General features: G+C 42.9%; 1 protein-coding gene across 2 annotated transcripts in view; it reads right to left on the bottom strand.

Annotated features, from left to right (window-relative positions):
- Positions 1–112: 112 nt before the first annotated feature.
- UNC80 (unc-80 homolog, NALCN channel complex subunit) overlaps positions 113–27,865 on the bottom strand; it is a 190,179-nt gene continuing 162,426 nt past the window's right edge. For both annotated transcript variants that reach the window (XM_045032267.1, XM_045032269.1), the window contains exons 55-65: positions 27,344–27,467; positions 26,429–26,635; positions 24,076–24,260; positions 21,476–21,641; positions 19,966–20,145; positions 17,170–17,308; positions 15,036–15,092; positions 7,765–7,846; positions 7,179–7,290; positions 5,746–5,957; positions 113–4,697 (exon numbers count right to left, since the gene is read on the bottom strand). In XM_045032267.1, coding sequence (XP_044888202.1) covers positions 4,428–4,697; positions 5,746–5,957; positions 7,179–7,290; positions 7,765–7,846; positions 15,036–15,092; positions 17,170–17,308; positions 19,966–20,145; positions 21,476–21,641; positions 24,076–24,260; positions 26,429–26,635; positions 27,344–27,467 — 1,734 coding nt within the window. In that variant the 3' untranslated portion in view covers positions 113–4,427. The remainder of the gene's footprint in view (positions 4,698–5,745; positions 5,958–7,178; positions 7,291–7,764; positions 7,847–15,035; positions 15,093–17,169; positions 17,309–19,965; positions 20,146–21,475; positions 21,642–24,075; positions 24,261–26,428; positions 26,636–27,343; positions 27,468–27,865) is intronic.

Raw genomic sequence — 27,865 nt, 5'->3', positions numbered from 1 at the left:
AGTTTTATTAGAGAATGTCAGCTCCAGCAAAGACAGAGTTTGGAAAGCTGGAGGTCCTCTCTGGAAGAAGTAGCCATGGTAAGGCCTAACAAAAATCTCACACCACATTAAATATTTGTGATATATTTTATTATTTGTGCATATTCAAACATTAAACTCTTATAATCTCTTTCATAAACATAATTCAGACATCTCTATTATTTGTATTTTATCCCTGGTCTTTGGTCACTTGGTACACATCACAGACTTTACTATTAGGTACTTTTGGGAAGTACAGTAGATGGTTTTCTCATTTTAGATCTATAAGATTTTGGGTCTGTAATCCTTCAAATTATTTTTAAAGGGCTTTCATTTTTACTAATGGGGATTTTTGTTCTCCAGTTGCATTGATTCTGAAAATGAATTACACAGTTGTAATGTGGGGAAATTATATAATTTGACATGTTTTTATCCAGTTCTATGTAAGGAATTTGCCTTAAGCCCTCAAATCTCACTTGCTTCAAATAAACTCTATTCTCTGTTTGGGACAGCAAGAGTGCCTTCCTTTCAGAGAAAGACTTAACTACTTCCCAATACAACAGAAAATGCAAATGAGAAGGTAATATCCTACTTAACTGCCCTGAGATAATATTTTAAATCACATATCCACTTGGTTGTGAAGGTTGGTCTATTGTAATTGGTTTCTTCTCCGATATTTTGTTTCTTTCCCTCTAAACATTTCTTTGGTAATGGGAAGTCAAAAAACACTTTGTTAAAGCTTAAGTTTTGTTCAAATTTCAAAGATAATACCCTTATTTGGAGATTGGGAGGGAACTACACCATTTATAATCTTATACTTGGTTTTAGGGTTTCAACTCAACAAGAGATTCTAGTTTTGATGTTTTTTGAACTTCCAAACAAATTGATAAGATCAGTTTCAAACCTACATCATGTTTTCCTTCTGGAACATAATTATCTTTCCTTCAAAAATCTAGGCAATAGTATTATTTCAAATACATCCTGTGACATTCTTATGCACATACATGTACATATAAATACACCTAGACATTAAGCACAGTTAAGGTCATATTAAGAGGACACAAATGTACACAACAAGTGGATCACACCGAAAGTTCCCAGTACAATTATCCCCCCTTTCTAAAAGGGATGTATGGCAAATTCTAGCGAGGCACATATTAAAAGATGACAGATAAACATATTAAATTATAACAAACTTTGTTGGCAACAGAGCAAAGTAATCTCATATAGCAGGATAATAGTGCTTTTTAAAAAGGGAGACTTGTCTAATGTTGTACAATAGGATTAAACAGAGCCTTGTCTTTTAATTACTATTTGTTGAACATGATCAGTGTGAACAGACTTTTCTATCTTTAATCCTTTTGACAACTGCAAATTAGTTTAAAACTTTGAGGCAACACAACAGAACCAAACACTGACAGACATTTGTAAGGGCCAGACGTTTGACATGCACTTAAGGCCTCTAACACTAATTAAGCAGCATAATTTTCCTTCACAGCAGAAATATACCAGTCACTTTATAGAGATACTGGAAAAATGCACAAACTCTGCTAAATAACATGTTTATGCACCTTATTAGTACAATATTAAGTGCAACCAATATGAAAGTAAAATTTATAAGTACACAGACCAATCAGCCTGTCTTAATAACTACCTAATGAAAGTATAGCCCTCTCCTGGGCCACCTGAATAATGTAATCTTCATTTATACACTGCACTTGTTTGGTTGGAGGGTGGACTTCAAAAAGAGGCATTTTTAGTCCTTGCTATGGCTTGCTAAGATGGATTCAGCTTGTAACAGTGGGCAATCTTAATGGAAACATTTATCACAAATATTGAATTTATTGTAGTAAATCACAGTTATTTTTCTATAATTAGATTAGAATATCATGGCAGGCATCTATCTCACATTAATGTAAATGCTTCCTTTTAAAGTATATTATCAGTGAAAAAGTGACTACAAAATTCAACATGGGGTTTCATGTTTATTTCCTCCCAGTCATTTCTATATGAAATTTACTTCGTTTATGAGTAAAATATTCCCCCCTCCAACTGCCAGTTAACCCAAACTGGGGTCTGAAAGCGAAGCGGTGTTCTTTCTGATTTGTGAGTCATCGTTAATAATAGCAATTCCACATGCAGGACGTAATTAATTCTTTTGATGATGCCAACACTAGGAAAGAATCCAGTGCAGGCTCTGTAGTGCTGAGAGATGTAAGAAGTAGTCACATATATTTAAGTCAGCGATATAAGCAGCTGTCATTCAGAATACCCATGATCTGTGCTGAGCAAGGTGCCATTTTTACATAGACACTTTTTTGACCACAAACCACTTTAAGATTGCCCACTGTACAGCAAGGGCTTAATCTCGCAAGGTGACTAGCGCTTCCTATGAGGTGCAAAGTGCCTTTAACTCTCAATGAAGGCAACAGTAGTAGAGGGTGCTCAGCACCTCTGGACTGGGGCCTAGATAGACAAGCTTGAGAAAAGAATACATTTTGTTGTTGCTAAGGTGTCCGTTTTACGTGTGTGTGTGTGTGTGTGTGTGTGTGTGTGTGTGTGTGTGTGTGTGTGTGTGTGTGTGTGTGTGAGAGAGAGAGAGAGAGAGAGAGAATAATATATAGGACCCATTTCTGTACTCTGATGTACACACACAGGGCTCCTATTGACTCATATGTATATGTAGAAGATACCTGATGGTGAAGTATAAAGGTTTGATGGTTGAAATTACCAAAGCCACCAGTCAGCTCTGGAGTTGATCCTAAATTAATGCCAATAAAACTTGTAATACTGCACCAGACCAGCATATAGGCTGTGTATGCCAGTGTTTTACAGAAAAATGATTTTAGAAAAAAATAGTTATTTAAAAAAATATAGTGGTGTTCTTGGGTGTTGTTTGCTTGGTGTGGGTTTTGTTTTGTTTTTGGTCATATCATTTTAACTCTACAATCATGTTGTCTTAATACCATGAGTCCAGATTGAAAGGTCAAAAAGATCGTAAATAATACATTTTAGAAGGCTTTAAAAGTGATCAAAAATAACTTTTCTATGCATAATAATGCCATAATTATAAGGTCTAATATCTCATTCTACCAAGGTTAGTTGAAAATATCTTATGTGAATACACAAACACACTCGTAAATATGGACGTTGCTTGCAACTTCACAGTATGCCTCACAGCTATTCTGCACCTTTCCCATACGTCAATGACTAAAGTCCTGTTTCAATTTAATCCCATGATCCTGAAGCACAGATCGTAACTCACCCACGACTTCAGTCAATTCCCAAAGGGGACATGATATACATATAAATATTACGCATTTATATCTACACATGCAGAGTCATAATTAGTGCATATTCATATATCCACATAGAATGGCGCCTTTTTAAATACAATCTCAGTGTGCAGAAAATATATTCTTTCATCAGGTTTATTCTCTGCAATATCCATTCCTAGTTTACAGGAATGTGAAAATATGGATTATATACGTTACTTAAAATATACATTTCCAAGTGCATACAGAGTAGATATTTGCATCAATTAAGTTGTTGCCCTGTACTAGAAAGTCCACACATTCTAGCTGTGTTTTTTACATAAATTGCTTAATATATTTAAGCAGGATAGATAGTACCATTTATGTCATTTACAGACTACTCCCCTTGAGCACAGCATGTGCATTCTTTCCTGTAGTATGTAGTGTATTCAGTTTTACACAGAATGACTATTTTTCTAGCACTAGGGTACTATCTTACAGAGTGCAATGAAACCAGCGGACAAAAGTAAACACTGCTAAAGTCTGCAGTGCCAAAAAATACCTTTCTAATCATTCAATGGTATGTGCCATTGCTATGGGGATTAGAAAACACAGTCAGAGGCCTGTTTATTTAAAACAATCTTTAGTTCGATATTCATTGTCAGCATTTTGACTGTCAATATTCAGTCATGCGAGTCTTTGATTCAGATACTACATAACCCTTCTGAAATTACAAAAATAAACTTTGTGGGGGGGCAGTGTTAAAGTGGCTAACCTCAAAAAGGTTGGGTTTTTTCAGTCTACTATGTTAAACTAATGCATTTTACTAGAGCAGCTGCAGACTGCGGTAAATTCCTGGCAGATCAAGATTTTGCGAAACAGATATGTGGCTGCAGAATTTTTTAGAATTCTCTTCTGGTCTTTGCAGTCTGCCCTGAACCAAATTAGATTTGCCAGAAAGGCTTAGCTTGTTTTCTCAAACATATTTGCCAATCTATATCAAATAGGTTGTTAGATGTTTTCCCTTGCTGGCTATAAAGTGCTCTTTCTGATTAGTTCATCAATAGTTGTCAAGAAACTCTATAGAGAAGATACAGTTTCTCTACCAAGACTCTACATTCTCTCTCCTCCCATGCTAATGCAGTTCCCCGACATTTAAACATGGGACTCATCTAAGTCAACATCAGTCTCACCAAGCTCAACATGCGTGAAGCTGAAGTGGCTGGTAAGGAGGGGATTCTCCATCCCATTGTCCTCGCTGATGTGAAGGACAGTGTCTCCATGTTGCAGTAAGCTGGTTGTCTCGAGGCCTGCAAAGTCCTCCGTATCAGAGAGCTGTCTGGGTGGGGTACTATGTGCTTGTGCTGGCCGGGACTCCAAATCCTCCTCTGTTTCTTTTGCCTTCTCAGTGGGAAGTGCCTCACTCTGAAATCAAGGAGAGCTTGCGGTCAGGCTCCAACTCATGGGCAGAGAAGGGGGGAGAATAAAAACCAACATGTGCAAAATATATTCAGATCTGTTAACTAATAAAGGCTAAACCATAACTGCCCCTTGGTTTATTTGAAATGTTTAAAAGGGTACAAAACCCTAAAATTTTATGCAAAAACAGTTCATTTGTTTTCTGGCTGGTGAATTTGTAGTGGAAACTACAAAGATAACATTGCTTAAAAGGACACTGCAATTTGAAATTCTTTTCATAACTTTTCCAAAATGGGTTTTTCTATCCCTTCTGCTCATAGCCAAGGATGTGTCCCACTGGGGAACCAGACAACGAGACATCAGAAAAGAGACCTTTGTCTCATTGGGCTGGCTCTAAATTCTGGGTTACACTTTGTAATTTTCTCACACACCATCCTCCACCCATCAGTGATGTCTAACACCTACTTTTTCCAGCAGTCAGTGCACGACAAAGAGCTTCTTTCTAAAGGTTCCCTACTGCAATTAGATATATGATTTACTCTAGCTAGTGTGAGTACCAATAGCAGTGAAGGTGTAGTGGCACAAGTCTCAGCCTGCACTGTACAACCCTGTCCTGGACCCTGGGTACTGACTTGGGTGGCTAGTCCGTGCTGAAGCCCCTGTGCCACGGCTCCACTGCTACTGGCACTCATGCTAGCTAGATTAACATTGACTCAGATCTATACAAACAGGAGGAGGAAGACATAGGATCCGTCACACTAAGGACATGCAGTGGTGAAGTGCCAACGGAAGTGGAAGGAAAGAGAATCAACACAAAGATCTGGAAGGCAGCAATTTAAACAAGGAGTGGCCTGGGTAACCCCCTCACTAAAGAAAACAGACTCTGCAGTCTTCACACACCAGCCACTTCTCTTTACGGCCACAAGTGAGAGCGTTAGCCATTTTCACTATTTTTTCAGCAGCTTCAATCACTAAGTAGAGAGGCACTGCATATGCATGTATCCACTAGAGATTGGAGCAGCTAACCTACTTTCTGACTTGTCAGATGGGTTACCTGGCTGGTGGTTTGGCTATGGAGATCAGCGACAACAGTGGCAGGTGAGGAGGTCAGCACAGGTTTATTCACAGCTTCCGGCTTGCTGACTTCTGCAGTGCTGCTCCTGCTGCAGCTAGGTTGCAGGGCTGGGACCGGTGTGGCATCTGTTGCTAAAGATGTTGTTGCCTCTGGCTGAGTTTCAGTGAAAGTCACTGATCGCTTTTGATCCACTGCGGGACCAGAACGTGGGGAAACATAAATACAAAATTACTCCAATTTAGAAAAAAAATATCAGAATATAACAAATGCTTTTATGTTTATATGGTGTCTTTCATCCCAAAGTGATGTACGTATATTCATAACTGCCATGTGAGTTAGCTATTATGATCCTCATTTAGATGAGGAAACTGAGGCACAAATGGTTAAGTGACTTGCCAAAGGCTGGATAGGAAGTCTGTAGTAGAGCTGAGAATATAATCTAGGGCTTTTGACTCCTATTACTGAGCCTTACCTAGAAGGCCACCAAGCGGGAGTAAAGAGCAGGCAAAATATAGTTACCTACATTGAAATGTACCCATTAAAGTTAATATCCTTCCTCTCGTTTTTAATTATGGCCAAAGATTTAGGTTGTAGCACATCTCCTGAAGCACTGCTCCTCTTAGGACCATCCTGATTCACTAATTCAAGGAAAAGTGCTGCCTGCTAGATCAATAACCAATGTGCTCCGCACAGGCTTCCCTTGAAAACCACGTGGATGTTTCAGGAGGTGCAGAATTCAACAACTGTATGCCCTAATTAGCAATGTTAGCCACAAAAAGAACATAGCACCAGTGTGCCAAAGACTGAATTGGCTCCCCTATTTGCTTCTACATTCAGTCTTTAAAGCCCTGTATAGTTTAGGTCCTCACTATTGGAGAAACTTTCTCTTTCTATGTTCTGCTAGGACACCAGATGTTGGCAGAGGCATTCTCACTTAGCAATCTCTAGAGTTGCACATCTCGGTGCTGTTGACAGGGCATTCTCAGTGGAAGACACCTGACTCTAATCCTCTATCTATGGGTGGGAAGATAGTTCAATGTCTACGTCCATTCAGATGTCGGCCTTTGGAGAAACTGCCAATTTTGTGGAAGTGTTTTTTTTCTGATGTGGTGTCTCTCCTCCAGAAATTAGACTGAAACCACTAAAATTCACATCACATGGACTACTGAAAAGCAACTGGCTGATAATTGCCAATTGCTACCTACTGGGGCTAGATGTGAACTGATAAAAGGCTATACATCCCATTACCAATCCCCCCAAACTACCCAGAACTTCTCTTGAGAACAGTCTACAGAAAGCACACCTATGTACACTTCACACACAGTAACCTGTCTTAGAAAGAAAAACAAAACCTAGTAGCTCCTACTTTAAAATATTAGATGCCAGCTGTGGAAAAGCAGAAGTTGCCTCACCACTTGGTTTTGTTTTTGGCTGTATACTTCGACGAGTAGTTGAAAGTCGAGCCCCGTGACGGCTACGAGGTTCAGTTTGGGTCTTCTGACGTGAGAGAAGAGGTCTTCGTAGCTAAGGCACACAAAGCAGAGTAAAGTTAGACCAAGGAGACACCAACGTACAACTGAAACATTCACCTTTATGTGACTAAGTCATATCATTTACGCCATTCTCCTATGTATAGCCACCAATTTTTCTTTTTGTGGGTATACATGTTTTGGCATCTTTAATTTAGACATCAGTGTATTATAAAAGCAGGTGATGAAATAATGCACTTCATACCAATTCAATTTTAATGCAGTGACCTTTGCTCAAATAATATAGCTATACGGGAAAGGATTGGGGGATTTGAAATGAAGCATAACTTCTGGCTTGGTGGTTTGGCAGACCTGAATGGTTCAGCTTGCCCAAGCATTTCCTGCTAATTCAGAGGATTGTGATGCTGTAATACAGTCTGGGCAAGGGGAACAGAAGATAGAAGATCTCAGCAGCAAATGGACTGCAACAAATTGAAACTGTCATGTTCACTTCTTCCTGTGATCTTACCTGCCGGAGGCCTCTCTTCCTTCCTAGTGGTTGCTGAAGAAGAAGATTCTGTTGTCCAGGTTCACTCTGCACGCTTGCTACCCTGTTAAGTGTTGACACTATTAGCACAACCATAGAAGTACAGTGGCTGATTAGAATAATCCCGGGCAATCATGACTAAAAAACACTAATGGCACAGTCACTTCAAAGACAGAAGCATCATCTTTGAAGGATGGGGGAAAGGCTCTGTTGGGTTGCAGCTTCCAGGGTTTGGGAAGGGAATGGGAGTAGGAATCATGGCATTCAGGACTAGGCCACGCACAGGTAGCACAGAGCTGTAAAACTGAGATTTTCAGTTTTCAGTCATTGATTGATGCATCCCATTCTGCAATACCCACTTCTCTGCGTCCTTTGTCACATTGGCCTCCACAGACAAAAGGCAAGAACGCCATTTTATTATCTCCGTTTGTTTTTTTGGTGAGGGTAATTACACGGGCCTATTTCTCCCAATTGGATTCCAAAGCCTCACCTCAGTTTTGTCTTTTGGTTTCAATGTCATTTAAATAAACAAAAATGAAAAACAAACACAACTGACAAAGGTTCCATTCACATAAAGGGTGCATGACTTATGCAAACAGGGTGCATTTGGCATGTTTGCAGCCTCAAGTCTCTTTGTGGCTAATGAGCAAAATAAATGCAATTAAATATAAAAACAAATCTATAGTATTCTTTTAGGCCTTAATAGGTTGTCAACGAAATCTGAATAACTAGAAGTTAAAAGTAAAGGCACTTTAACAATAAAAGAAACTGCTAAATGCTGTAAAGTAGTCTATGTTACTGTTCAACTAATTCCTCTGTTAACCTGATATATGTAGCAGATTGTTCTTCCCCTCAGTCCTTTTCACAATACTGTATTATTCCTCCCAGCCCAAGCACAAGTTGAGTTACTTATTAGCAGGCAATGATCACAAATGTTTTAGTTGAGTGAGCTGAATCTGAGACAGGTATGGTTGCAATGGTAAGTAACACTTAGATGAACTTCTTTCCAAAGGGACAGCTGCCTACTTGGGACAAATCCGAACCATTAAGGTATGCATCCCAATTAAGCAGCTTCTAAGATTATTTAGTATGCACTGCTAAATATTCAGTAGTGCAGTACGTTCTGGCATTGGCATGTCTTAATCTAAGAAAAAGAACATTCTCTTTCTTCTCAGTTTTCTGGGGCTTTCTTGGATCTTCCTTGGAAAGAGGTCAGAGCCTCTAGGGAGGTGTGATTTGACACAGAGCCTTACCAGGACTGGAGGAGAAAAAGACGAAGCTAATACTTCTGGGGGTTCATTACAACAGCATGGCCAGGAGAGTGGTTTAGCTCAGCACCAGAAAATAACGTATGTTTGGGTCCTTTCTCTCTTGAACAACCCTTTCAAAAGAGATCACCATCCCCTAGGGCAAATTCTCAGCACAGTGCAATCTCATTTACAATGAAACATTCTAAACATCAAGAGGAGACCATGGGTGGCAAGTTTGTAAAAATTTTGGTGGGGCCCAGAACCCGCCCCCAACTCCGCCCCCCCCAACTCCGCCCCCACCTGCCTAAGGCTCTGGGAGGGGGCTCGGCGGGGGAGGTCTGGGGTGCAGATCCTGGGCTGGGGATTAGGGTGCAGGAAGGGTGCTGGGTGCAGGCTCTGGGCTGGGGCAGGTGTGCAGGAGGAGGTGAAGGGTGCAGGCTTTGGGATGGAGTTTGGGGTTGGGAAGGGGTGTGTGGGAAGGGGGAGGGAGTTTGGGGATAGGAGGGAGTGCAGGGTGAGGACTGTGGGGCTGAGGATGAGGGGTACATGATGCAGGAGGGGGCTCAGGGCTAGGGAAGAGGGTTGGGCTGTGGGGTGAGGGCTGTGGATGAGGGGTTCATGATGCGAGGGGGCTCAGGGCTAGGGAAGAGGGTTGGGCTGTGGGTGAGGGCTGTGGATGAGGGGTTCATGATGCAGGAGGGGGCTCAGGGCTAGGGCAGAGGTTTGGAGTGTGGGGTGAGGGCTGTGGATGAGGGGTTCATGATGTGGGGGTGCTCAGGGCTGGGGCAGAGGATTAGGGTGCGGGGGGATGAGGGGTTCATGATGTGGGGGCGCTCAGGGCTGGGGCAGAGGATTAGGGTGCGGGGGATGAGGGCTCTGGCTGGGGCTGAGGATTAGGGTGCAGGGGGATGAGGGGTTCATGATGTGGGGGCGCTCAGGGCTGGGGCAGAGGATTAGGGTGCGGGGGGATGAGGGGGTCATGATGTGGGGGCGCTCAGGGCTGGGGCAGAGGATTAGGGTGCGGGGGGATGAGGGCTCTGTCTGAGGCTGAGGATTAGGGTGCAGGGGGATGAGGGCTCTGGCTGGGGCTGAGGATTAGGGTGCAGGGGGATGAGGGGTTCATGATGTGGGGGTGCTCAGGGCTGGGGCTGAGGATTAGGGTGCGGGGGGAATGAGGGCTCTGGCTGGGGCTGAGGATTAGGGTGCAGGGGGATGAGGGGTTCATGATGTGGGGGTGCTCAGGGCTGGGGCTGAGGATTAGGGTGCAGGGGGAATGAGGGCTCTGGCTGGGGCTGAGGGTTTGGGGTTGGAGAGGCTCAGGGTAAGGGCAGCCTGCCTTGCCAGTACTGGCGGAGGGCAGGCACTAGGACCCTGCGGCAGCAGACAGCAAATCTGCTGGGAGCCCTCCGGGCAGCAGGCAGGGGAGAGGCGCGCTGCGTTCTGTCAGGCAGGGACGCAACACAACGCGGCGGAGGGGGGGGAACACGCGGAGGGGGGGTGGCAGGCGGGGGCTGGGACCTGCTCCCCTCCAGGCAGGGTCGCGGCGGCGGGGGGAGACCTGCGGTGGCCGGGGCCGATCCAGGCAGGACCGGGGGGCGGGGGCGGGAAGAGACCCAGCTCCAACTATTGCTGGAGCAGGGCGCCCAGCCCTGAATATTGCTGGGGCCCGGGCCCCACACAAATATATAACCTGCCGCCCATGGAGGAGACTATGCCCCTATGAACTGCATGATCCCACAAGCTACTTCTAGCTGTCAGCATTACGCTCTTGACCCAGACAATGGCCCTACAGCACAGACAACTACTTAGACTGCAGTAGACACCAAAAGTGATACATCCTCAAGGGTATCAAGGCAAATAGGCTGAATTTACATTTTTCCTCACATAAGAAATCCAGACAGCTTGACATTATATGTATACATTCTGTTAATTTTCTGTTTCTAGAATTACTTGGGTACTTGGCAAATATTTAGAGACACAGAGCTAGATATTAACATGTCAATACTTTCTTTAAATAGATAAAATACTGAACATCAATTTGTTTCTAAAGAGGCTGCAGAATATATATTTAAAATGGTGCAATAAAAAGTTTCTGTTCAACCCAGTGGCTAAATATCACTGAGTTATGGTAAGATTGTTATTACAGTTCCTGAGGAAAGATGATGATGTTTAGTTCTATGAATGGGGAGACCAACCTCTGTCAGAAAGACTAAAATTATGTTAAATGTAAATAATCTATTACAGCAATGGAACAAGCATGTCAAAAAGCGAACATAATGAAAACACCTTGAAACACTTATTAGGTAAAGATAATTCATTATACTTGTGAGTGTGATGTTACCATACTGCACGTATGTTAGACATGAGGAAAAAATGATTTCCATGGACTAATCTGTGCATTAAAGACAAACAAAGAGATGAGTGACAGAAAGGTTGGATTCAGATGCTTTTCCTCTCTGTTGGCCTGGGTTTAAGCCTCACTTACATCAGATATGAAATGAGTTTAGTGAACGGCAGACTGGAGGTAAAAGGTGGGGGAGTGTGAACAGTGGAATTTGGCAGAAAAACCTGCACAGGGCCCTGCTCCATCCTTTTTACTGTCCTATATACTCAGATTCACCCCACATTTTGAGAGAGAGAGAGAAAGAGTGTAAGTGTAAGATGAGTGACTGCATTTCCTGAAATAGTTATGATTCCATTATGGTTGTTTTTTCCTTCTCCAGAATAGCAACAACAACCTGGTTTCAGTGAAAATTAGTTGCAAAGGGTCTGTTGACTCCGTAAGTACCCTCCTCTTCTTTTCTGCCTTTCATTGTCTAGTAAACAGGACCAAGTGTGCACTGTTATTTTGTTCTTGGTTTGGAGCAATCATTATATTTGAGAGGTCAGTTTGTGGAGATGCTACTGAACTGCTTTGAATCAAATCCAATGCCATTTTCACATGACATAGTTTATTCTACTTCTCCTGTGAACGTGGCATCTACTAGAAGATTTTTGTTGGAGCACATAAACCTGATTTGTTGGAGCAGAACACACTTGTAAACTTTCCTGTCCATCAAGAGTGCTCCTCTGTCACCTACTGGGTACCTATGACAAGGGGCCCTGTCCCCGCAATCATGTTACATGGTTAGTACAGAGACAGACAAACCAACAAGCTGTTAATGAACAATGATTGCCAACCATACAACAAATGTCAAGCCAGTGTAAAATTTCATACCACACAGGACATACTGGAATAAGCATTGCCAGGTTGGCATTTATGATAAGTTATTTTAATGAATAACAAGAAATAATGCAACAAATAAAAGTGTGGGGAGGGAGGGAGAACAAAAACCAGAAAAAGCAAGCAAGTAGTTGTTAAACTGTATTAAATGGACTTTAGTGGCTGCCAGGCCTTCAGATAACATCCAGGTAGAATGCACCTGCTGAACTTCTCAAGACACCAGGCCTGGGATTTCAACAGAGTGTCAAATTTCCTCCACACTTGCCCTGTTGATATTAATTTGCTCTACTTTTCCTTACAGATCATGATTAATTTAAAACAAGCATAATTAGAAATGTTGAAATGGAATTCTTTTGTGGATCAGCTTTCAATTATAGAAAGTTCTCATTCTCTTTTCCCTTGTGCTTTGGGAAAAACTTCCATCTTTTTTCAAGTTATAACTGCAACAAATCATGATGCTAAATAAATTTTCCTCCCCCCCTTTCTGCATAATCTCGGGAACCTGAATGTTATTCTCTTCCTGTGTTCATTACCGTGTACCTATGTAACTCTAACTGGTACAAGCACAAAAGAAAAAAGACTTTATTGTTGTCTTTATCATTGTTCTTTTCATTTATTTGAAATTCCTGGTTTCCGTAATGTTCTATTCTTTGTTTGTTTCACTCCATCAGTTGTGACTAAATATTAGCTTCTGAATTCAGTAAGCTACCCTAAGCAATTTTTATGCCTGTGCTCTAGTGAAGATCAGAGATATCTAAAGAAAAATCTTGGCCTGTTTTATTTAAACTAGTGTTCCTGAATAGAAGAACGAATTTATCCTCTGCTACAACAATGATCTCAATAAGCTGCTGTACTATTTCTCTGTTCTATTGCTTCTCTCCTTTACAGAAGGAATGCAATTTGCACATTTAAGAACACACAATACAGCTAAAATGTTGCTTTTTTTCATCTTACACAGAACTATAATTGTAGCCTTTTCACAGAGATCAGGTTAATTATCTTGTCTCTCTTTTAAGGTTCTGCGGAATAAAAGTGTCATTTTTTTAAAACAAAGAAGTCTATGACTGTGTCTTCCAAAAATAAGAAACCCCATCAGAAATAGTCTCGCTGTAGAAATCTACCTCACCGAACATGCCAACTGATCTTCTCCTTTACGGAAACTCTGTAACACAGCGCAGTACAGGAGATACAAAGTCCTGTTCTGGGCAAAGGTTGATGCACTAGTAGCTAACGGAACTCACTGTGCATATGTTTAGACTTCAGAGATCAATATGAATTATTTTGACATTGATCTTGTCAGCTGGCTCAGCTGTCATAAAACTCCTGGACTTGTCACCAAGAGTTGTTGTGTAGCCTGACTCCATTTATCAGAGTCAAGACATTTCACAACCAACATTAGGGTGTGACTCAATCTGCAGGTCATCTGCCAAAGGTAATCAGGTTTTCACACTAACAAAGTGAATGCATTTAACTTCCTCTATACAGAAATTTTTGTTTGTTTTTTTTCTAGGCTTCTGAACTATTGCTCCGTTGCCTCTCAAGAAGACTGGGTTCTTCATGATCTTTTTTGCACAAAATAATACATTTTGCTATACAGTAACATCCCTGCCACGGCCAAAGGACAATGTCTTTTCTTTACAGCACCTTCCACATTACCACCAATCAGAGACTGATCAAGGCAGGGCACACAAACACAAGTGACACCATGAATCATGGGGTTGATCTAAATGACACATCCAACAACAGACTTCATTTCCCATTTTTCAATATTAAAATAAAACTGGAAAAATCTCAAACAAAACAAAATTAATTCACAAGAATACCTCTAAACACATCCTCATCTTTAAGCAAGTGATAAAACAACAAAGAGAGATGTGGTATACTTAAGGGAGCAGATTGTATTCTCCCAGAATGTGGGAATGCTCTCCCAGAATGAAATAAGGAGTTTGTGATGAGTGAGAGCTTTCCCACCTCATGAGGATCAGCTGAGAGGTATGATCACAGTAGTACACCAGGAAGAATGATTAACATGGCTGAGCTGACTGTTAAAGGTGCAGTCCTCCTTTTAAAATCTTACAACCAACGTATGTTACAGGCACAGTAATAACACTGTTTGTTAAGCTCTCCTGTTCACAAGAAACGCTAGTTGCAAAGCTTGGACCCTGAGGCTGTCAGGGCAATTTTAAATAAGGATGAATAGCATTTGCCTGAAAGCTCTAAGGCTAGTGTTTGTAGAATGATAACACTTTGTAATAAGTGGAGGTTCCTATAAAGGCATTCAGAGGGAACTGTATTTAACATGGCTTATCAGGATTCGTATTATTAATGAATGCTAAAGAAAATAATAACGATTAAAGTGTTTCTTGATGGTGATATTGTGAGATTAATATAAGGACAGATTTTTTTTAAAAGGAGGTCCCCAAACTGGTGCTTATAAAAGGTTACATTTAATGCGATGGTGATAATAACGCTTCTTTCTTAGGTCTTCAGAGCAATAGCTAGCAATGGAAAAATCCACAACAGGCAGACAAATATTTTGGCTTGGCAAGATTTTTCTTTTTTTAATTCCCTCAGTTGTTAGGAATTAAAAACTGTTGGCAATCAACGCTGAAAACTGAAGTCGGGTTACTACACCTTTGACTTGCAGGCCTGAGTATCGATGAACAACAAGAGACAGACATGGAAAGAGAGACAAAGGGTGAGGAAGAGAGACAGAGGATATAGGGAACTGATTATTTCCCAGCACAGACACTGACAGACAGGTAGTGTTGACACTGTACCTAGAGAGGCTGCCCTCAGCGGCCAGGCCCTGGGAGTCATCGAGGACATTAGGTTCACTGCAGGAGGGGCAGGGAGATGAAGCATTTAGGGAAAGAAAATGCAAAAAGCATGCAATTGTCTCTGTTTTCAAGAAAAAAAATATCAACAGAATAAGAAAGGAAAAGGCGGACGGTAAAATCATTTGGTCTTGCACTGGCTCATCAGAACATATGACTCAAGGCGTTGAAAGAGGAACATCTGATCAATCAAATTCTGGATAAAAGGAGCAATTTACAAATGGAGGCTATGATATATAGAGACCTCCAAATCTATACAATACATTGCATGAGCTAAGAACCTCATTGAGGTGTGATTCTAATGCAAATAAGGGGTGGGGAGGATGGGGCTTAGAAAGTTTTCAAACCATTTTGCTGCCTGTATTTCCTTTTATTGTATTCTATTTACTTCCAGTTTCATTTAAGATCTTCCCCCTACCACCACCTCATCAGTTCAGTTATTCAGGCTAATCCACTTATCATGAGCTGTAGAACAACATGCTAGTTCTGATGCCATTAAAAGGCCAAAGTGCTGGAAAGCATGAGCTTGCATTGCAATGAAACTGTAAGTAAACAGCTGGAATGTATACTGGCAAATCTGAACCCAATCACACCGCCTCAACTGCTGCCTACTTCCCCCATCAAGCAGGAACAACCAGCAGTATTCCATCCTGTTCCCTTATATGTCAAATATGAAAGATAGAAAGAGGTCTGGTAGATTACCAGCAGGAAAGCAATAATATTACTATACATTTATTAGTTCATTTATTAGTTTACATGTGTAATACACTCAAAAAATCCCAAAGACCATTGCTCATCCATGACTAAAATGGGTATGCGGTTGAGAACAAGGATTATGCTTGCTGGGCCAATGAAGTATCTACCCTACACTGTAGATTTCATGCTTAAAAAGGCTAAGAGTCCACATCTATATTGCAATTAAACTACATTATTGTTCTCAGCATCACTAATTAAAGAGCACCACAGCCCACAGGAAAAAAGTTACAGTAAAATATACTTATTGTAAAGACACTAAGGAAATGGAATGAAATGAATTTAAAGATGTCCTCACAAGTACCCTTTATGCAACTCTGGGATACAATTGGAGTGGCTTCTAGTTCAGCAATTCCCTCCCCTATCATTGCCGGTATATACTATAGCTGTTCCTTTTAGTTGTTCCATGCTCCATACACTGAGGGATTTCTAACTGATTTACAAACAAGGCTGGGGAAAGGGACAAGGGCCAGTCATAAGATAATGCAGAATTCACATTTTCAAGATTTATAAAAAATGACATAAATGAATCTATATATTGACCCTTTATCAGAGCTCTTTGCAAATCTATATGACATATAAATAAGAAATAAACATTGTTTACTGAAAAATAACAGAATTGAATTGGAAAAATCTCTTGTTCATTGGCTTCTATGTCACACACCTGACTAATGAGTGCAATGTACAATACCCAAATCCTCTCTCTCTCTTTCTCTCTCACTCTAAAAAGAGGCATCCAAGATTAGCTCTAGCAGACAGAGAAGTTTCTGGTTTAGAATAATCCCACTTCTCTTTCTGCCGTTAGCTAATGTCCAGAGGAAAACTAATTTTTGTTCTGACTTGGGGGTTGAGATTGTACTGAGGAAACTTTCCCCGCACCCTGGGATTTCTCCCTACTCATTTAAAGTGCTGTATGCAGGACTCTGGCTCAGAATGAAACCTCTAAGTGTACTCTGCACCCTGAAATCATGCCTATATCTTTGAAATCCACATCAACAGGCCTGGCATTAGCAGAGAAACAATAAAGATGCTGTCAGTTTCTGACAGGAACGTTTCTAACAATGAAATGTGGTTCTCATGAAGGTTATGCATTATACATTGTACTGAAGAATTGTTATGGTCTAACCTGCGGCAAGTACTTGCACTGACATCAGTGGGACTACTCAAATGAGCAAGCACTGCAGGTGGAGGATTAGCCTTTTAGTACTCGGGTGCTGAATTTACCACCCTCACCCTGCTGCTGTGTCTGAATTACACACAATATACCTTTGGAATGTCTGCTCTGGAGAACAGAGTGGGAAAGGTGAAAAGCACATGTTGTTACCTTTGGCTGGGTAACATGCCCACCTCAGCCTGAGGTGCAGACATGCTGGAGATATGGCTGGAGAACCGCCGCCTCCCAATGGCACCCATAAGGTAGGCTTCCTGTTCACTTACCACACTGGGCATGCTCACTGAGTCATCTAGAAAGGACATAGGAAAGAAACCAAAAAAGAAAAAAAATTCATCCAAAACCCCAATGACACATTTAAAAGTTTCCAGGTAATTCCAGATCCTGTCCCATGTTCATGCCTAGTGCATGCAGAACTCTCTCATTCACTCAGGTCCAACACCGCAAATGTGTGCATCTGCTTAACTTTCCTACCACAAGTAGCCATAGTAAAGTAAAACATGTGCATAAATGTTTGCAAGTTCAGGGCTTTAGACTGCAGGCCCTTTGGAGAAGGGAACCTCTCTCTGTTATATATTTGTACATTGTTTCGGACAATGAGTTCAGGGTGTTTAGGTGCTACCACAGTATAATTATTATTTTTAAGATGTCCAACAAAATATGATGCCTCTTGAGAATGAAAACTATAACGGGACATTTTGCTCATAAAAAAAACTAATAAATTTCAAGATCCAGAAAAATCAACCTTTTTACAAGATGAAAGGAAAGAGGAAGAGATGTACAGACTCAACAGTGTCTAACTTGCAAAATGCAGTATTTTCTCAAAATGCTGATCTTATATTCATAAAAATATAGGTGTACTTACACAAAATAAGTCTGTCACATATGTTTGATTTTGATTAGAGCTGGTTGAAATTTTCAACAAAATTTTGAAATAAAAAAAAACCTGACCAACTCTATACCTAGTCTGAAAACAGAGGACAAATTCATTTAAATTTTTCTGTATTTAAATTTTTTTTATATTTCAAAATAGAAACTGGAGAAATTTTGATATGTTGGGATAAACTGTGGGTGAATATATTCTGATAAATTCCTGTTTCTAGGAAAAAAATATTGCATATTTATATTGTAGTTGCATTTAAAGAGGGCATGTATCATTCAAAAATAAATCTAGTACTACCTATATTTTCACTTACATCCCAAGGGAACCTGAGAGCTGTTTGAGTTTTAATTTCTTCTTATGAACACCAGGATGTGGAAGTTTTGCTGCATTTAATTATGTGAATTTGAATGCTATACCAATACTGCCGCATTTATTTGATAAAAAATGTCTGTGGATTTGTAACACAAACACAATAACTTTCCTATAACATTGAAGGATTCTTTTAATCAAATGATCATTTTTGACCTGCTAGTATTTTCAACCCAACAAGTAGTTTAAATACTACTTATGGAAAGGTTCATGCTGCGCATGTTGTTCCTCTGACATGCCATTAACTAAACTGCCTTAATACCTTCTCTTTTAGAATTAATTTTCTCTGGAGAATTTAGGTTCATTTCTTTGGGTTATTTTGGTGGCTCTCTCATGCTTCTTTTGGCATGTCAGCCAGCTTTAAATCAGACTGGGGTGGGACAGTGCTGGCTCTAGAATATTTACTGGGCTAGGCAAACAGGAAGATGTGTATTCATCACAGCTTGCAGTCACTTGTAATGAATCCAAGACTGTCATCAGAAGATATCATGGTCACCAACTACAGTGTGTAGAAACCAGGACACAAGCTGTGCAATGTTTTGTAATAAATCCACATGCATCAAGTTTCAGGAGGAGCACTCACTCTGTTAGGGACACCTTCTCCACACAACAACCCTGTACACTTTTTCATCTTCTAGGGCCATTGCCTCTCTCATGTCTGACGTTTTCTGGGACTAGGCAGTTGTCCCCAAGCACCAAAGGTGAGTGGCAAGGGTTTCAAGCCATTAGGACAACCTCTGTACCACCAGAAGCCTCCTGGATAGAGATGAGAAGGGCTTCCTGGCTGATGGTTTTGAAAGAAGCCAGGCAAAACTTGGAAGTTTCTGATATCAAAACTTAATTCAGGCAAACTCAGTGGTTTCAATGAGCTTCCCTTCAAACTCAAAGTGAAATTTGGACTGAACAAATCCACACAAACTATAAAAAACTAAACCATCTCTGCAGAGAGACACCAGGATGTTTCATACAACTCAGAACCTTTTCTGCCTCTATCACTGAGCATAAAGGAGTGGAGTATTGGCTGACAGAAGTCTTAAGGCTTGACATCCTATGTTGATCAGCTAATGTATTACAAAATGTGCACAAATGCTTGAGTAGGTCCGACATCTCAACCAGCACAGACACTAGCCGTGGCTTGAGCATACACAGTGCAGGTACAGGTACACGTAGGAGCCTGTAGTTCAGAGATGAGCAGGAAGTGCATAGCAAGCTGATCCTGCTGCAATGCGATGCTTGCTACATAGCCACCAAATGGCTCCTGCCTAGTAGCAGGATTAAGGCCAAAGAGGGGACTGTTTAGCTAAATGCCTTATCAGCATTGTGAGGACTGCCCATGTCTCTTCTGCTTTACTTACGGTCTACACCTGCACCCTACCGTTCCTCAGCCCTGTGCTCAAGTGTATGGAAGGAAGCATGTAAGGACTTGACATTAAAAACTGGATAGTGTGGCGACCACCCCTAACGCTGAACTGTGTGCCCACATGTACCCTCTGTTCACACGTGTGCTGGAGAGCAACAGTCTTTTCCTCCCGGCCGTGCACAGAGCAAGGGCTTGTAGCATTAAGGACTCATCCAGTAAAGAGTCCCTGATCATTCTACTGCTCAGAACAACGCCCCCTTCTGCCTGTACAGCAGAGCTGGGTCTAGGCAACAAGGGGCTGCTACTGTACTCTGATCCTGCCCCGGCAGCCACATACTTTCTTCATCCTCCTCATCCGTGCGGCTCAGAGTGTCCTGCGAAGCCTGATGGGAAGGCTCGCTGTCCTGCTCCCAGACAGTGCCGGTGCCTGTGTTGGAGCGGGACATGGTAGCGAGGCTGAGGCGGTATGCAGAGGTGGAAGTGCCCACGGTGCTGATGGAGGTCTTCCCTTGGTAGGCTGCACAGAGTGGAAAAAACAAAGCCGAGTCAGTTCAGATGCTGAAAGAAATATTGTTCCCAGTAGGGCGAGGGCATCTTCCTCAGCCTGGGTTTATGGGAAAAGCAAGAGAAGTGAGAAAGACAGAGGGCCGAATGGCCTTCTGCAGCAGTGGTGAACGAGAACTCTACCACTGCTTGTGCTTGACATCAGATCAATACCACTGCACTAGCGCAGCTAACCTGTAAGAAACCTTTGTCACTGCAAGGATTTCTTATGTCCTCCGATTTTCTCCCTGAGCCATACTGCCATATTCACTGCCCCTTTGCGAGGTTTTGCAAGCAAGGCACATTATTATGGGGCAAAACAAGTGGAGCTACTTTCTTTCTAAGAACAAAGTACTAGATATAAAGTTTCCACAATCTGGAAGTAAAGGACTGCTCTCTAGTGGCAGCAAATGTACACAGCAAAGGAGAAAGTTTGCAGAAGTGGCCACTTTATGAACCGTCAGGAGTTTTCCTGTTGATTTCAAGGGCATAGATTTGGGCCAAAAAATGCTCAGCTGTCCTTTCACAGGGAAAAAAGAAAAGAAACATCTGCTGCTGCTAAACAAGTAGCTAATCCTAAAAGAGGAGAGCTGAGACTATCTAGATTTAAAAAACTACTTTCACCTCTACAGCCTCGGTTAGAGTGCACTTTGTTCTGTAGTGACTGAAAGAGGTTACCATCTGATGGCTGTGTGAAGGCACATGAGACGTGAGATGGTGTTCTTAGTTTAGTTAGTGGAGAGGTGAATGTAACAAGGCTGCCATTACAAGGGATAGTAATTTGCACTTTTGTTGTCTGTCTCAGCTGATGGGGCAGTGATTGACAGGGCATGAAAACCAACCCTGTTGCCCTCAGTGTGTTGTGGCACATTAATGAGGCAGCGCGGGGGAGCTCTGTATGATGTACCTCGTCTTTTCATAAAGAAGGGGCTTCAGTCTCCAGGGCTGCCAGGCCAGCACCTTTTGCAAGCAAAAAATTCACTTACAAAAAAAATTACCATGCATAAAGCACCTGCTGCTGTTGGTGTGCTGGGTACCCCAGTGCACCCCCGCAGACAGGACGAAGCTGTCAGAATGATTCCATGACGTGCATTTCTGTTTTTTGAAAATTCCATGTATTTGTTGTAGAAGGAAGAACTGCACATTTTTATGCATTTAAGCTTCCATATATTAAATCAAGTTTCGCACACAGGACTATACTATGGGCAAAATTATTGTTTCTTGCCGTATGTATCCATACAAAGGGGTAAGAAATCCTCTCTCCTCTGCGTGCGAGCATCCTCCCCCTCCCAGGACAGCCTTACCTGACCCACTGTGCACTGCCTCCTTCAGGATCTTGAGCTCGCTGTTGAATTCTGTGATGAGGGAGCTCTTGCACAGAGGGCGTGGTATGAAGCGCCTCTCTAGCTGGTCAGCGATATGTTGTCGGGCAGTCATCTCCTCGTGATTCTCTGCGGGTTGGGCCAGCAGCTGACAGAGAGGCATAACAACCCTGTTAGCACAAGAACACTCCAGTATCACAGAGAAACAATGTTCTGTCCCTTTCCAACTAGCTCGTGAGTGCCCTGGCATCACAGTCCCCTGGCTGCTTGTACACCTACAGGCTGAGGCAACAAGCAGAGGGATGTTATCTAGCTAGGCGTGAACTTTGTAGCTGAATGTGAAAACACAACCAAACATGCAGGTTCTCTCTTCGCTTTTTGGAATATGCATATCTGACTCAATGTACATTGAAACCAGTCACTGTTGCTATTAATATATTAGCAGTATATCAGGGCTTCCTTGTGCTAAGCAATACATTTACACACAATAAGAGACAGTCCCTGCCCCCAAAGAGCTTACAATCATAGAAAGGTGGGGCTGGAAGGGACCGCGAGAGGTCATCGAGTCAAGGCTCCTGCGCTGTGGCAGGACCAAGTAGACCAACCCTGACAGGTGTTTGTCCAACTCGTTTTTAAAGGCTTCCAATGATGGGGACTCCAGCTATACATGTCAGGGTAAGTAGTAGCAGCCTGGGCACACCAACTGCCTGTCCATTATCAAGCGCTGTGTTGGCTTATGGCTCAAAGCCAATACAAAGTGGGAGGGTGCTTCCCGTCAGATAAAGTCAGTGCAAGGGTCTCCCCCCAACCCAACCAACAACTCCGTTTAAAAAAATCTTCTCTTGATACATCATGCTACCCATCCTGGATCCTGTTCATCAGATCCACACAACCTCCTAGTGGCCTGATTTCTCATTGCAGAGTTAGTGTTCATTGCAGAGTTAGTCTGGGCTCTTACTTGGGCGTTGCTCCTAACCCAGCTCCCATCCACACACAAAAACCTTTGACCTGAGGTTGGTGCTTTCAACCCAGGTTAACTGGCCCATCCTGGGCTATAGTGTTAAACCCTGATTCTGCTTTCACGCAGGTGGGTAACCCACCCACTTTTTGCAGTGAGTATGCAGGCTAACCCACTTGAGTACCAACAGTCATCCAGCACCTTCCCATAATTTCTCCATCATGTGCCAAAACAAACAGACAAGTTCTCCCACAATCCCCTGGGAGAGAATCATTGCAGCACAAAGAACCATGGGCTGTCCCCCAGAAATCCCAGCGACACACCAGGGTGAGTGCAGCACCAGTGACCACACAGTAATGTGGGTGGTGCCGTGCAGCTTGGCTGCTTACACCCGGGCTAGGCTAAGTCAGGTGGTGATCATCCGGGCTAACTCTGCAGTGAAGACGTCCTCTTATTGGTTGGGGCAGAGAACTAACCCTGTCACCAGGGTATCTGGGAATGGCAGCTCACTCCTTCCATCTCCAGTGTGTGCCCACCACGGACCTTGACAGTTACTGCTAAGAACCAGGGGAAAGAGTGGGGCAAGTGTAAGGCTTCTGGCCTGTCCCCCTGAACACTTTTAAAATGTTTCTCATTCTGTCACTGGGCCATCCAGGAATTAGACAGGCCTTTGAGTTGGTGGCAGAAGGTCCCTCATGCAAGATTAATTCATAGCTGGTTTATGAGATCTCTCTACCAATCCCAGGCTTCACCATATTATTTGGCAAGCCAGGGTTTATGGGGGACTAGCATTTGGATTTTTCCACACACAGATCCGACACCTGCAACCATTAATCTGAAATTAATACAAACATTAGCCCCAAAGCTGAGCCAATTTATATAAAGTCACCTCAATAGTGGCCACTTGTGGCCTCCTTTCTAAGGCTCTGATCCCAGGAGTTGAACAAGCTCCTGCAATTACCTTTGAAGTCAGGGGATGCTCAGTACCTTGTGGGATAAGGCCCTAGCAATGCAAGTTAAAATGCCTGCCCAATGTGTAAGGATTCCCGTTAGCACCTTGAATGCTGGCCCATGAGAAATCTTCCTGGCTTGTGGAATGCTGGAGGCTTCCTTCACTGTCTCATATGTCTGCCTGAGAGCGCCACCACCCAGCCGGACGGTGGAGGTTGAGCTGATGGATAATATCTACTCTAATATCCATTATTACATCATCAACATCATCATCATCATTAACTATCCACATTCCAAGAGAATTTCAGGAGATGGTGATGAGTCTCATTCTGCACCAGTGTGGCGTTGTGGATCCACTGCATTAGAATTCCCATCATTATAACTTACTCTTTGAGTTGCCCCTAAAAATCCACCATGATGGATGCTCCTTAGCTGCAAGAGGGTCCATAACAGGTCTACTAGTGAACCAAGATCTCGGAAATGCCTCCAGCCATCCTTCCGAGACAAAGCACAGGAGTCAGGGGTCATTTCCTATGCAAAAATACTCTTCTCCCCAAGAATGCGGCCGCCCCCAAAGCCCATGTCACGTTCTCCTTGCAAGGCAGTGTGGGGTGTCTTGCCTAAAAATATTAACTAATGAAGCAGCTGACACTAGGGAGAAAGCCAGTGTTACCTTGCACTGAATGAAGGGCCGAAGAAGCACAAAGATAGGGATCCGGGTGCGAACAATAAAATCCAGGAAGTCCCAGAGGGCTAGCCCTCCCACCTTGCGCAGGGCCATCTCTTTGACTTGCAGGCTCAGCCAGTACCACTGGCTGCCAAGTTGGCGCTCAAAGCACACGAGGATCACCTTCAGGGCTGCAGGGGAACAAACGCCAGCACATGTAGAGCACTGCAGAGCCAGAGCCACTAACAGCTGGAGTATTTGCAGTGAGCAGTGCAGTGCACAAAGTCCTAAGCCAGTTTCTTTACCATCAGCTGCCAACTCCTGCTGGGGTGTAGGGCAGTCTTGGGGTCAGCGCACAGGACCTGGCAGCAGGAAGCACAAGTTCTGTTCCCAGCTCTGCCAGCAAGTTACTGGAAGATTTTCCTTCTGTACAGCTATGTTCCTTTAATTTCTCCATGAGATACCACCCAGTCCAAAGTTCCGGGACCGCACTAAAGAATTATTTCCCTTTCCTGGGGATTTACTTCTTTCAAAACCAGTCCAGTGTGGGGATAGGTTCCATTCTCTGATCAAGGACAATGGAGAGAAATCTAGGCTGTGCAACCCCATAGAGGGAATGGCCATGTAACTGCTGTTGGGACGTCGTTAATGAGGCTACGAAGAGAGACCTTGCAGTACTGCAGCTGCAAGAGCCATACACCAAAGGTTATTTTGGATCCAAGAAGCCAAGTATCAGAATTCATTAGCACAACCCACTGAAAAGGTAATTTACGAATGAACAAGGTGTAGGCTGGAAAGAGGCTGCATATTAAAGGCTTGATTGTGACATAGGGGGTATATCCCCAAGTGGGGCAGAAAGAACGGCCCTTACCCTCCTACTCGGGATACACAGACCTTGGGCCCAGGCACAGAAGAATAAGCAGGGCTAGTTGTCTCCTTGCTCCTTCCCCAATAAAAGACGGCTGGGGAAGTGGGTGCAGATTTGACTCCACCTCTCCCCGCAAGTTTGCCCAGACTAGCTGACCAGTGTGTGAGTGCTAGCGTAGGTCAGCAGCCAATTACCCCTCCCAAGAGCAAACAGAGCAGGAGCAGATCTATCAATCAGTGAAGTATCGCTAAGAGCATGCCTGCCAGAGCTATTCCTGGCGTGGTGCAGCATGTGCACCACTCTGTGCTCATGGCTGTGGCTAAAGCAGCTGTAAATAGCTCAGGGTATGCCTTCACTCCAGCCAGGGGTATAATTTCTAGCTCGAGGAGCCATAACACACTAAAGATATCGCACAACTGCAGTGGCCCAAGCGTGGGACAGGCCAGCGGCACCAAGTAAGGATCTTGGGTCTTGGACGGGATCGCTGCCCCTCCTGCTGCATGCACTGCCATGGCTACACTTCTGTTTTTGGAGTGGGTGTGTCAACTCCAGCTGGAAATGACACCTTCTGGCAGCAGAGCAGACATAACTGTTAGGATATAGATATTCAGGCCTGTCTGCAAAGGCCTATACTTTAAGAATTTAGGTGTATTCTTATCACTTAGCTAGTTATAGAGGTATAAAAGAAAGAATAAAAAATCACTGTCTGTGTAGTGGCCTTCTCTTACTGTGACAGTCTGAGGCCTGGTTCTTTAGCAGCCATAAATTGGGAAATGTATGGTCACGTCCTCACATTCCAAACTAGTCACATTGAAATAAGGCAATCTGGGGCTGTTAGGAAGGTGATTTGATCTATCACCTCCAGAGAAAGGGAAGAGCCTAGAAATTTAGTTTGATAGTTTTCTGACTGGTAAGAACTCACTTATCAATAGACACAGCTGGAGAACCCATATGTCTGTATAGATGTAGTTGTGAAATCCTCACTTCTGTATTGTTTTGTATGTTTATTTGCATGGTCTCTGTCTGGTTGTGTGTTTGTTTCTGTCTGCTGTATAATTAATTTTGCTAGGTGTAAACTAATTAAGGTGGTGGGATATAATTGGTTAGCTAATCATGTTACAATACGTTAAGATTGGTTAGGTAAATTTTAGTAGAATGATTGGTTAAGGTATAGCTGAAAATATTACTATATAAATTAGGGGCAAACAGGAAGTAAGTTGGGATTCGAAAATAAGGAAAAGGAACTTGAATTTAAGCTTGCTGGAAGTTCACCCCAATAAACATTGAATTGTTTGCACCTTCGGACTTCGGGTATTGTTGCTCTCTGTTCATGCGAGAAGGACCAGGGAAGGGTGAGAGTGAAGGAATAAGCTCTCTAACAATAACTTCCAGTCAGCTTGTGACTGTGAGGATTTTCTCTGCCTTCCCAGGGGTTTCCTAAATGCTCCCTTTTATTTTTCTCTTGATGGGTGAGGGGAAGCTCTCACTCACCCAAGTAAGCCGCTTGGCTGGTGGACTCTGCGAGCCCTTCCCTGCGCAGGTCCTTCCCAGCATCCCCTGGGGTGGAGCAGTGCGCAGGGGAGCTCTCCATCATGAAGTTCTTGCTGCGGGAAGTGCTGATGATCCGAGGTGGCAGGAGGATGTTAATAACAGTCTGAAGCAGCAAAAGGACTTCAGGCTGCTCCAGCCAGGGACTGTCTGAGAGCCATCAAAAGGGGTGGCAGGCATGAGAAAGAAAGAAAACGGATGAGGCCATATCCTCTCAAAGCTATGCAAAACCCTCCGCCTCATTTTCAGTTCCCAGCTGTGATGTAATCAGAACATCCCTCAAACTAAGCCCATCCCCAACCTTGTTATGTTGCTTCTCCTCCTGTGAGCAAAGGCAAAGTTATTCTATCCCCAAAATGCACGCTTGTCTGGCATCACCAAACCCTATGAGCATAATGACTCAGCCTCTTCTCTTCCCCTCATTCTTTGCTTTCACACCTGCATTTGAAGTAGGCGCTTAAAAGTGACTGCAATCTACAGAAGAAGACAGAGTGAGAGCATAATTTGGACCAGACAACTGGCAAGGAACTGGGTGAACAGCAACCAACAGTGGCAAATTCCTGCCCCCGTAGCTCTGTATCTTACACTATGGTGATTTTTGTCTTGTTCAGAACTCTGTCACTGTTCTGATTTCAAAAGGAGGAGCACATCTGTTAAAGAGTGAGTTTGAGAACCACTGATCTGTGACACAGCTGAAACAAAAAGGAGAAAAAACAGCTCCCATTGTAAATCATTTCCATCACCCCAATGAGCTCTACCAATACTGAGAGGAAAACAAATAAGCAGCAACAACAGTAGGAAAGGCAAATATTTGTTGTCTGGGAGAGGGGAACTCTTTTTGTTAAATAATCATCAGACCTTTGCTTCCAGATCCTACTGTGAGCACAAATGGAATCAGTAGGTTTAAAAGCATTCCTTCTCTTCTCTCCTGATTGGTGAATGGGGAGATCACATGGCTTAAGGGAAAATCTTCTTTCAAAGCCTGCGCAGTAATAATAAGAAAGGATTAAATGATTTCATCAGAAGATTGGAAGTATAAACCACTGTGGAGAATGACGATTCCCATAGGCTTTGTTTACATAGCACAACACAGGTGATGGACTGATAAAATTACAAGCTCTGAGGAGGCCTGAATAGGAGTAGAGCATACATAATCAAGTGATAAAGGGCATTCTGATCTCAAGTACACCATTACAAATCCAGACCAATCTATTCGGAGTCGATTTGTTGTTATTCCAAATCGACAGTGGTACAAATAAGATCAGAATCCAGCCCAAATTACCTGGAAAAAAAAGAGCAGAGGGAATTACCAATGAAAAAAACAGCATCTCCCCATTTGCTGAATGGTTACTCCAGGATCCACCCTCACTTCCCAGCCTC

This window comes from Mauremys mutica, chromosome 10, assembly GCF_020497125.1.
Source record: "Mauremys mutica isolate MM-2020 ecotype Southern chromosome 10, ASM2049712v1, whole genome shotgun sequence".
In the NCBI taxonomy this organism is placed as follows: Eukaryota; Metazoa; Chordata; order Testudines; family Geoemydidae; genus Mauremys; species Mauremys mutica.
Note: the sequence above shows the minus strand (reverse complement) of the source record. Positions and strands in the feature narration are given on the sequence as shown.